The sequence below is a fragment of the Diabrotica undecimpunctata genome, chromosome 4, assembly GCF_040954645.1.
Source record: "Diabrotica undecimpunctata isolate CICGRU chromosome 4, icDiaUnde3, whole genome shotgun sequence".
Lineage (NCBI taxonomy): Eukaryota > Metazoa > Arthropoda > Insecta > Coleoptera > Chrysomelidae > Diabrotica > Diabrotica undecimpunctata.
In genome coordinates, this window is record NC_092806.1 from 28073445 (window position 1) to 28086205 (window position 12761).

The 12761-nt window shown below is 30.9% G+C and overlaps 1 protein-coding gene across 3 annotated transcripts; it reads left to right on the plus strand.

The window, feature by feature from the left end:
- The first annotated feature begins 10185 nt into the window (after positions 1-10185).
- Positions 10186-12493, plus strand: AP-1mu (adaptor protein complex 1, mu subunit). 3 transcript variants are annotated; one of them, XM_072529208.1, is made up of 2 exons: positions 10186-10327; positions 10383-12493. In XM_072529208.1, exon 2 carries the CDS (start codon positions 10459-10461, stop codon positions 11725-11727), a length of 1269 nt encoding a protein of 422 aa, XP_072385309.1. In that variant the 5' UTR covers positions 10186-10327; positions 10383-10458; the 3' UTR covers positions 11728-12493. The 3 variants fall into 3 exon arrangements, with proteins under 3 accessions (XP_072385309.1, XP_072385311.1, XP_072385310.1); XM_072529210.1 differs by having other exon boundaries at positions 10189-10272; XM_072529209.1 differs by having other exon boundaries at positions 10205-10324.
- The last annotated feature ends 268 nt before the right edge of the window (positions 12494-12761 follow it).

The following is a 12761-nucleotide window of genomic DNA, read 5'->3' on the forward strand; positions in this document are numbered from 1 at the left end:
GAAATTTGATAAAAATCCAATGTTCTACAGTTTTTTCGATTTTCCGGCAAAACGGTGCATAATTTCTAGCAGAGTGTTGAGTTTTTTTTAATCAGCAAGTCACTCTTAATCGAAATATTTCAAATTTTAAACAAAATATACACTTTTAATTTTCACGAAATTTACAGCAAATACAGACATCCAAGTGGAAATTTTTCTCACGAACCATTAGATCTAGGAAAATTCTGAGTATGGCAGAAGAACGAGCGGATAATTTTATGTAAGAAAAGTCTATTCCCTTGACTCTCGTACCAAAATTGACGACAATATAGCCGATTAACCAAATTTGATAAAAATCCAAGGGTACCCTCTTGGAAAATTTTTGCCAAATTTTACAAACAAAAATTTTTGTTTAATGTTTTGGTACATGCACTTGGTCCAGCTTATTCCAAAAATGTGTTTCTTACAGATCCCTTAACCCCAGTTTGCCGGAAAAGAGGAAAAATACAATTAAAAAAATCTACAGTTTTTTCAATTTTCCGGCAAAACGGTGCATAATTTTTAGCCACATATAGGGATTTTTTTAATTAGCAAGACACCCTTAATCGAAGTAATTCAAATTTCTAACAAAATATTCACTTTTAATTTTCAGGAAATTTTGAGCCAATACAGATATACAAGTGGAAATTTTTCTCACGAACCGTTAGATCTAGGGAAATTCTGAGCATGGCACAAGAACGACCGGCCAATTTTATGTAAGAAAAGTCCATTCGCTTGACTCTCAGAATAAAATTGACGCCAACATAGTCGATTAAAGAAATTTGATAAAAATCCAATGTTCTACAGTTTTTTCGATTTACCGGCAAAACGGTGCATCATTTCTGGCAGAGTGTTTAGATTTTTTTAATCAGCAAGTCACCCTTAATCGAAATAATTCAAATTTTAAACAAAATATACATTTTTAATTTTCACGAAATTTACAGCAAATACAGACAATCAAGTGGAAATTTTTCTCACGAACCGTTAGATCTAGGAAAATTCTGAGTATGGCAGAAGAACGAGCGGATAATTTTATGTAAGAAAAGTCTATTCCCTTGACTCTCGTACCAAAATTGACGACAATATAGCCGATTAACCAAATTTGATAAAAATCCAAGGGTACCCCCTTGGAAAATTTTTGCCAAATTTTACAAACAAAAATTTTTGTTTAATGTTTTGGTACATGCACTTGGTCCAGCTTATTCCAAAAATGTGTTTCTTACAGATCCCTTAACCCCAGTTTGCCGGAAAAGAGGAAAAATAGAAATAAAAAATATACAGTTTTTTCAATTTTCCGGCAAAACGGTGCATAATTACTAGCCACATGTCAATATTTTTTTAATCAGCAAGACACCCTTAATCGAAGTGATTCAAATTTCAAACAAAATATACCATTTTAATTTTCACGAAATTTTCAGCAAATACAGACATCCAAGTGGAAATTTTTCTCACGAACCGTTAGATCTAGAAAAATTCTGAGTATGGCAGAAGAACGAGCGAATAATTTTATGTAAGAAAAGTCTATTTCCTTGACTCTCGTACCAAAATTGACGACAATATAGCCGATTAACCAAATTTGATAAAAATCCAAGGGTACTCCCTTGGAAAATTTTTGCCAAATTTTCCAAACAAAAATTTTTGTTTAATATTTTGGTACATGCACTTGGTCCAGCTTATTCCAAAAATGTGTTTCTTACAGATCCCTTAACCCCAGTTTGCCGGAAAAGAGGAAAAATAGAATTAGAATATTCTACAGTTTTTTCAATTTTCCGGCAAAACGGTGCATAATTTCTAGCCACATGTTAATATTTTTTTAATCAGCAAGACACCCTTAATCGAAGTAATTCAAGTTTCAAACAAAATATACCATTTTAATTTTCACGAAATTTTCAGCAAATACAGACATCCAAGTGGAAATTTTTCTCACGAACCATTAGATCTATAAAAATTCTGAGTATGGCAGAAGAACGAGCGGCCAATTTTATGTAAGAAAAGTCTATTCGCTTTACTCTCGGACCAAAATTGACGCCAACATAGTCGATTAAAGAAATTTGATAAAAATCCAATGGTCTACAGTTTTTTTTTTGATTTTCCGGCAAAACGGTGCATAATTTCTAGCCACATGTTAACATTTTTTTAATCAGAACGTCACCCTTAATCGAAATAATTCAAATTTTCCACAAAATATACATTTTTAATTTTCACGAAATTTACAGCAAATACAGACATCCAGGTGGAAATTTTTCTCACGAACCGTTAGATCTAGGAAAATTCTGAGTATGGCAGAAGAACGAGCGGATAATTTTATGTAAGAAAAGTCTATTCCCTTGCCTCCCGGACCAAAATTGACGACAATATAGCCGATTAACCAAATTTGATAAAAATCCAAGGGTACTCCCTTGGAAAATTTTTGCCAAATTTTCCAAACAAAAATTTTTGTTTAATGTTTTGGTACATGCACTTGGTCCAGCTTATTCCAAAAATGTGTTTCTTAGAGATCCCTTAACCCCAGTTTGCCGGAAAAGAGGAAAAATAGAATTAAAAAAATCTACAGTTTTTTCAATTTTCCGGCAAAACGGTGCATAATTTTTAGCCACATAGGGATTTTTTTAATCAGCAAGACACCCTTAATCGAAGTAATTCAAATTTCAAACAAAATATACACTTTTAATTTTCACGAAATTTTCAGCAAATACAGACATCCAAGTGGAAATTGTTCTCACGAACCATTAGATCTAGAAAAATTCTGAGTATGGCAGAAGAACAAGCGGCCAATTTTATGTAAGAAAAGTTTATTCGCTTCACTCTCGGACCAAAATTGTCGCCAACATAGTCGATTAAAGAAATTTGATAAAAATCCAATGGTCTACAGTTTTTTTTATTTTCCGGCAAAACGGTGCATAATTTCTAGCCACATGTTAATATTTTTTTAATCAGAAAGTCACCCTTAATCGAAATAATTCAAATTTTAAACAAAATATTTACTTTTAATTTTCAGGAAATTTTCAGCCAATACAGTCATCCAAGTGGAAATTTTTCTCACGAACTGTTAGATCTAGGAAAATTCTGAGTATGGCAGAAGAACAAGCGGCCAATTTTATGTAAGAAAAGACCATTCGCTTGACTCTCGGAATTAAATTGGCGCCAACATAGTAGATTAAAGAAATTTGATAAAAATCCAATGTTCTACAGTTTTTTCGATTTACCGGCAAAACGGTGCATCATTTCTGGCAGAGTGTTAAGATTTTTTTAATCAGCAAGTCACCCTTAATCGAAATAATTCAAATTTTAAACAAAATATACATTTTTAATTTTCACGAAATTTACAGCAAATACAGACAATCAAGTGGAAATTTTTCTTACGAACCGTTAGATCTAGGAAAATTCTGAGTATGTCAGAAGAACGAGCGGATAATTTTATGTAAGAAAAGTCTATTCGCTTCACTCTCGGGCCAAAATTGACGCCAACATAGCCGATTAACGAAATTTGATAAAAATCCAATGGTCTACAGTTTTTTCGATTTTTCGGCAAAATGGTGCATAATTTATAGCCACATGTTTATGTTTTTTTAAACAGTAAGTCACCCTTAATCGAAGTAATTTAAATTTCAAACAAAATATACACTTTTAATTTTCACGAAATTTTCAGCAAATACAGACATCCAAGTGGAAATTTCTCACGGTTTCAATGGTTTTTTCACGAACTGTTAGATGTAGGAAAATTCCGAGTATGGCTGAAGAACGAGCTGCCAATTTTATGTAGGAAATGTCCATTCGGTTGACTCTCGGACCAAAATTGACGCCAACATAGCCGATTAACGAAATTTGATAAAAATCCAATGGTCTACAGTTTTTTCGATTTTCCGGCAAAACGGTGCATAATTTCAAGCCACCTGTTGAGATTTTTTTAATCAGCAAGTCATCCTTAATCGAAATAATTCAAAGTTTAAACAAAATATACACTTTTAATTTTCTCGAAATTTTCAGCGAATACATACATCCAAGTGGAAATTTTTCATAGGAACAGTTAGATGTAGGAAAATTCTGAGTATGGCAGAAGAACAAGCGGCCAATTTTATGTAGGAAATGTCCATTCGCTTGACTCTCGGACAAAAATTGACGCTAACATAGCCGATTAACGGAATATGATAAAAATCCAATGGTCTACAGTTTTTTCGATTTTCCGGCAAAATTGTGCAAAATTTCTAGCCACATGTTAATTTTTTTAACGGCAAGTCACCCTTAATCGAAATAATTGAAATTTTAAACAAAACATTCACATTTAATTTTCACGAAATTTTCAGCAAATACAGACATCCAAGTGGAAATTTTTCTCACGAACTGTTAGATGTAGGAAAATTCCGAGTATGGCAGAAGAACAAGCGGCCAATTTTATGTAGGAAATTCCATTCGCTTGGCTCTCGGACCAAAATTGATGCGAACATAGCCGATTAACAAAATTTGATAATAATCCAATGGTCTGCAGTTTTTTCGATTTTCCGGCAAAATGGTGCATAATTTCTAGCCACATGTTTATTTTTTTTAATCAGCATGTCACCCTAAATCGAGATAATTCAAACGTTAAAGAAAATATACACTTTTAATTTTCACGAAATTTTTAGCAATTACAGACATACAAGTGGAAATTTTTCTCACGAACTGTTAGATGTAGGAAAATTCCGAGTATGGCAGAAGAACGAGCGGCCAATTTTATGTTGGAAATGTCTATTCGTTTGACTCTCGGACCAAAATTGACGCCAATATAGCCGATTAACCAACTTTGATAAAAATCCAAGGGTACCCCTTTAGAAAATTTTTGCCAAATTTTAGAAAAAAAAAATTTTGTTTAATGTTTTGGTACATGCACTTGGTCCAGCTTATTCCAAACATGTGTTTTTTTCTGATCCCTTAACCCCAGTTTGCCGGAAAAGAGGAAAAATAGAATTAAAAAAATCTACAGTTTTTTCAATTTTCCGGCAAAACGGTGCATAATTTTTAGCCACATATAGGGATTTTTTTAATCAGCAAGTCACGCTTAATCGAAATAATTTAAATTTCAAACAAAATATACACTTTTAATTTTCTCCAAATTTTCAGCGAATACATACATCCCAGTGGAAATTTTTCTTACGAACAGTTAGATGAATAGTCAGTATGAATATTCTGAGTATGGCAGAAGAAAGAGGGGCCAATTTTATGTAGGAAATGTCGATTCGCTTGACTCTCGGACCTAAATTGACACCAATATAGCCGATTAACCAAATTTGATAAAAATCCAAGGGTACCTACCCCCTTGGAAAATTTTTGCCTTTTTCTCACGAACAGTTAAATGTAGGAAAATTCTGAGTATGACAGAAGAACGAGCGGCCAATTTTATGTAGGAAATGTCCATTCTCTTGACTCTCGGACCAAAATTGACGCCAACAACAAAACGGTGCATAATTTTTAGTCACATGTTTATTTTTGAAGTTATACTTCTATACGCGCGCTCCACGTTGGAAATTTGTATGAGAGTGAAATCCGTGAAATCATTACATATGTAAGATATTAGGTTTGTTCCAACACGCAATTTTTGTACGATCCGAAAACCGTCACGAAACTACTTGGACCGTTTTTAATGCGCATGTTCATCATTTGTATCGTCTGATGACGGTAATTTGTAAACTGATGTTGGAACGATTTTCTGACAACTGACATAATTTGGTGACAATTTATTTTTTTTTATTTTATTTATTTAATTATTAATCAGTAGTTTGCACAAATTTAAAATAAAGACCAATCTACCTAAATAATTCTGGTTTTTCACCCTAGGTTCGGCTAATAGCTCCAAATCACTCACTACTATAATAATCAGAAAAATCACTAATTCCTTCGTCGTCAGTCATATTTATAAGTTATAAATAACGAGAAACAAATATTTAAATAAATAATAAGTCTATCATAAGCACGTGATACAATCATTAACCTAACTTCTTTTTTCTGAACAAATTTGTTGTTTTAATACAAAATCTAAGTTAATCTAGGCCCAACAAGTAGAATAAAATCCTAGTGCGCAAGTCATCCCAACCAGTACATGCATTTGCCAGATTACTGAAATTATCGTCACGAAACCGTCACTGGGCGATCATAATTTTTGGTGGAACGGTCGGAAGGACGATGAGATGAACGATCATATTTTTGTTGGAACGTATTTTGTTTAGTGCGCAGGAGTGTAACCGTTACGTGACGGTTCTTCGTTGTGTTGGAACAAACCTAATGAGTAAGAGAGAGACAGAAGATATATTTTCTTTCTCTTCCTCTTTCGAGAATAAAAATGTTCCTTTTGTATATATATTTAATATTATATATATATATATATATATATATATATATATATATATATATATATATATATATATATATATATATATATATATATATATATATATATATCTGTATGCCGGAGGTAAAGGGCACTATGTCACAAATTTGTAATTTTACAGGAGAAGCGTTTTAAGTTTATTTTTGTGTTTGTTTATTCACAGGATGTATGTTAATACACATTATGTCACAAACCCTTGTCTAATTTATTCTTCGGATTATTATCTTTCAAAATTGTATTATTTAAAACACATATTGTGATAATAAACTTGATTTATTTTTAATAAAAAAAAAATTAAAACACAATGTAGTGGACATAGTGCTGTTTACCTCTTCAAGATCTTTTGGGTCATAGTACTAGATGTATACTAAAATGCATTATACAAGGTTAAACTTTAATTTGTTTCTCCTTCATGACAAACATTACAGGGTAAAGTGTAAAACTTAATATTTGTTTACATTTAACGACCGGGATACTGTTAGAATACTAAAAGAAACATAATGTATATCCCTCATGCATCAAAAACTTCTTCTTCATCATCTTCTGGGTAATCACTAGCGTTGTTAGATGTAGGTAATTTTTTATAAAATTGATGACATACAGATGGTAAATATGGTAGCAGTGATATCAAGTCATCGAACTTTTGGCGAGAAATCGGTAATAAGTCATTAGTGATAGGCAGTAGAACTTCTGGCCATGTAATTTTTTCACTTTTTCGAAATCGTATCATATCAAGTTGTTTGAAATTATTATCATCAAAAGAAGTTTTAAGAAATAGCTTTCCTATAGCCTCTCGACGAACTTGAAGATGAACACAGGCAGACATTAATACACGTTGTTTTTCAGTGTCAAGTTTTCTTAAGACAAAAGGAGCTTCTTTTCCGACAGATAATGAGTTGAATTGCTTGAAGTCCTCACATTTCATATTGTGTACAGTGTATTTAGTAGTTGTTGCCAATCCCAAGGAGTCAGTATTGTCATGTTTGGCACTCTTTTCCTTTTCCTTTCAATGTGACCATATACAGTGTCTGCTTCCATATGAGTATGGCCCTTTAACAAAAACTTGTGATCTATTTGCGGGAATTTGTGGGAAGGTCTTCAAAATCCAGAAATATGCCATTACAATAAACGTATTTTTATTTTGATCATAACAGTTTGACCATTTTAATAAATACAAAGCCATTTCTTTTCTGTCACGAGCTGCTTTACTTTCATCCCACATCATGTAGTGTACTGAAGAGTCGAAGGAATCATAAATCGTAAAATTAAATGTCCACAATTTTCTCTTATAAAAACTGATCTTAGAAGTGCTTACCTACACCTTTGTAATCAAAGCTGATGATACTGCAATGTACACAGAGGTATAGGGTTTCATGTCCACATGGTGCCCTCTGCCTCTAAATAAAATGTGACATGATACTTTTTTTAAAGTGCTTATCTTCGTTATTTTATAACGTAGGACATAGTGCTTTATACCTCTGTGTGGAGAATTAAAAGTTCATTATAACTGCAGTTTAATCTCAATATTGACAAAAATGGACATAGTGCCCTTTACCTCCGGCATACAGATATATATATGTATATATATATATATATATATATATATATATATATATATATATATATATATATGTATATATATATATATATATATATATATATATATATATTTAATATTATATATATATATATATATATATATATATATATATATCCTGAAGAAGCAAATAAATTTTGCGAAAGCTTGATTTAAGAACAAAGAGTTTCACTTTCCTGTCCTATTAATAACTGCAACCTCAAAAAAAACTTTATATTATATATTAATATTATTATTTATGTGATATGTTTTGTATTATTTGTTAAATATTCATAATTATATTAGTCTTTTGTATTTCAAAATAATAATCTCAATAAATCACTGTATGACAAAGAAATGTTAATTTTGAAATACATTTGTGTCATGTCTAATTGGCAAATATTTTACGTGTTTGGTTCATACGCTGGTGTATGTGAGTTCGAATCCCAAAATGAATTTCCTTTTTTATTTTTGTAATATTAAAAAACCCCACGTTAATTTTATTAAATATATGTAATATAAGCAAAAATGCTAAATTTTAAAATAATATGAAAATTTACAACATAATCCGAGTTGTTGGTTTTTGAAGTTATACTTCTATACGCGCGTTCGACATTGTAAATGTGCACGGAAGTGAATCGGAAATTTGCACGGGAGTAACAAGCATAACAAGTTTAACATGCCTCGTTAGGCATGTTAAATTATAAATTAAAACTTGTACATATCTCAAGAAAGTTCAAATGTGTACTTCTGTACAAATGTGTACAAATATACAGAACAAACAATAATTAAATATTGTATTTGTCAATGTCAGATAAATAGACAGTTGTATCACCAAACAATATTTTTTAATCTTTGTGATATCTTAGGATTCTTAGGTTATGTTTTGTCAAAGGTAAGGAAATCAATAAATCCTATCGTGACACGTCTTTTTTATAGAAAGTTTTAAAAATCATTAATGTAGTCCTCGGTGGTATAGTAGTCAGTATCCCGCCTGTCACGCGGGAGACCGGGGTTTGATTCCCAGTCGGGGAGCACTTTTTTATATATTATTATCATGGTAAATTTATGCGTAAGTAGAAAAGTTATGTATATTATTGTCATTTTTAAATACTTATGAATATTGCATTTTAATTTGTATTGTATTATTGTATTGAATTATGTTGCAGTGTATTGTATTGTATTTTTATATTAATAACAAAATAAACAATGAATTTTACTGCAGAGTATGTGTAAAAAAATTTTTACATTCAACTCCTTTCATACATATTATGTATATGAAAATAAAAATATACATTTTTATCAAAATATTGATTCAATCCTTCATTTACTATACTCCTATTACAGGTCAAATGTTGTTTATTAATTGTTAGTAAGTTGTTATTAATTATGTTTCTCTTTCTGCCATGTCTTACCTATAGCATTACATATGTAATGATTGTGCAGATTGACTCCCAAATAAATTTGTAACGGCGAATGCGTGTATAGAAGTGTAACTTCTACCGGCAGTCCCACTGGACTGCCACACCCGTTTTTTTTTTGTAAAATTTGGTAAAAATTTTCCAAGGGGGTACCCTTGGATTTTTATCAAATTTGGTTAATCGGCTATATTGGCGTCAATTTAGGTCCGAGAGTCAAGCGAATAGATATTTCCTACATAAAATTGGCCCCTCGTTCTTCTGCCATACTCGGAATTTTCCTACATCTAACAGTTCGTGAGAAAAATTTCCACTTGGATGTCTGTATTTGCTGAAAATTTCGTGAAAATTAAATGTGAATATTTTGTTTGTAATTTCAATTATTTCGATTTTTTTTTTCAATATTACAGGTATTTAACATTTTTTATTATACTCGTTATTTTATGTCTCAATTTCTATATAAGTATACAAGCTATAAAACATTGTTAACTTCATAGTGTATTTTCGAACTTACCGTACGAAAAACTACACAGACTAAACATGAAAGTTAGTAAGATAAATGTAGAAAGAAATGTATATTGACTAATTTTACCATAAATGCATATGTAATTAAATTTGTGCTAAAAAGCGAATCAGCTGCGATTCCAAAAATTACTACTAGCCCAAAGTAGCTTAGTCGAAGATATAATTAAAAGACATGAGTTTTTTTACATTATACATACTTTATATTTAAATATATAATATAATTCTACAAATTTACCCGCCTATGATTTTTTGTTCCTAGAAACGTTGCAAATTTCACATCAGTAGAAAGGTGACTGGTGACTTTTATGTACACAAAAATAAGACCACAAAATGGATGATAAATGACAGCAAACTTACGTGTAGATTTTATAAAAGTTAGTAAATAATAATGATTATATATTGTTTCCATATAGTTAAATGCAGTATGTGGTAAGTAAAATTAAATCTCGTTACATAATTAATAATCTATTTGCTTTATTTACAGATTTTCTGAAGAAGTGAATAGGTTATATCACATTCCAGTTGTTCAGAGCACTTTGTAGAGATATACACCTTTAAACATGTCGTGTTCAGCGATATATATTTTAGATGTAAAAGGAAAAGTTTTAATCTCTAGGAACTATAGGGGCGATATAGACCTAGGTGTAATAGAAAAATTTATGCCTTTGTTAATGGAAAAAGAAGAAGAAGGACTTCTAACTCCAATTTTACAAATCCCTGAATGCACCTTCTCATATATTAAAACTAACAATCTATATATAGTAAGCACTACGAAGAAAAATGGTAATATTGCGCTTGTATTTGTATTTTTACATAAAATTGTTCAAGTTATGACTGAATATTTTAAAGAATTAGAAGAAGAAAGTATCAGAGATAATTTTGTTGTTATTTACGAGTTGTTGGACGAACTTTTAGATTTTGGCTATCCTCAAACAACTGATAGCAAAATTCTTCAAGAATACATCACTCAAGAAGGTCATAAACTAGAGATACAACCAAGAATTCCTGTAGCTGTTACAAATGCAGTTTCATGGCGTTCTGAGGGAATAAAATACAGGAAAAATGAAGTATTCTTAGATGTAATAGAGTCAGTAAATCTTTTAGCAAGTGCAAATGGCAATGTACTAAGAAGTGAAATAGTGGGAGCAATAAAAATGAGAGTGTATCTTTCTGGTATGCCTGAACTGAGATTAGGTCTCAATGATAAAGTATTATTCGAGAGTACAGGGCGTGGTAAATCTAAATCTGTAGAGTTGGATGATGTTAAATTCCATCAATGTGTAAGATTATCAAGATTTGAAATAGACAGAACAATCTCTTTTATTCCACCAGATGGTGAATTTGAATTAATGTCTTATCGTTTGAATACACATGTTAAACCATTAATTTGGATTGAGTCTGTTATAGAAAGACATGCCCATAGCAGAGTGGAGTACATGATTAAAGCTAAATCTCAATTCAAGAGACGTTCTACTGCTAACAATGTTGAAATAATCATTCCAGTGCCACATGATGCAGACTCTCCAAAGTTCAAAACCACCATTGGCAGTGTCAAGTATGCCCCTGAACAAAATGCCATAACTTGGAGTATCAAATCATTCCCAGGGGGTAAGGAGTATTTGATGAGGGCTCACTTTGGTTTACCTAGTGTTGAATGTGAAGATACTGAGGGTAAACCACCTATTCAAGTCAAATTTGAAATTCCGTATTTTACAACTTCTGGAATACAAGTCAGATACTTGAAGATTATAGAAAAGAGTGGGTATCAAGCTCTACCATGGGTGAGATATATTACACAGAATGGGGACTACCAGTTACGTACTAATTAAGCATTGTTATTGTACTTTTTTGCTTTTTACGTTAGAATATATATTTTTACTTATACTTTTATTTGTAGGGTCTTATAAAACTTTGTACTATGTAGCACAATATTCAGTTAATATATTTTAAAATAAACATTACTTTTCCATGTACTGCTCTCATAATTCATCATAAATTATTCCAGCATTTTATATTTCAAAATATTTAAACCATATACTTATATATCTGAAATTGAACAGATTTACCTCTTTTATTCTTCAACATTGATTTATTCTGTCTTTTATCAAGTTCAAGCTCCAGGAAAGTTTGGATTTTAATATTTTTTATATTTTAAAATCTGACAAATTATTAACCAAGTGTCAACAGAGCGAGTATCTAATATTTTGCCGTTTTACAAACTATGGAAATCTCATAAAAACATTTTTATCTTCTCTTGTAAGTTTATATTATTCATCAAATTGGAAAAGAAAGTTCAGAGATACCTATTTGAAGATATAACTACAGGTTATCCTTATGTCATAATAGTTACAGTATATTTATATTTTATAGTAACTTAAATATTTATTTATATATTTAGATCCAATTAATGTATGTCTATCTTTTCTTTTTTTTTTCTTAATAGTGTATTTGGAGAAAAACATTAGTGATTTTTATAAGGAACATTTTATACATGGTTCAAATTTTTATAACACTCTGAGTATATGCACTGTTAATTAAAAAGTATTTTCAAATGCTATTTTAATAAAACTAATAAATGCTACTTGCAGCTGTTAATTTTTATTTTTGATTGTCACATAAGCACTTGAACAGAGTTTTATCCAATTGCTACATATTACAAACTGCCATAAGTTGTTTTGTTTTTATATAATTCAGAATTAGGTATAAGATAACATTCATTATAAAAGAATCTTGTTTTTATACACTTAATCCCTAAAAATCAGGGTATAATTTAAGCATGCATTCTTGGCTCAATACTCCTGATGTAGTATTTTGTCAATTTCATCTTGTGCTACCCTTACAGACAGATATTCTCTGTTCCCAA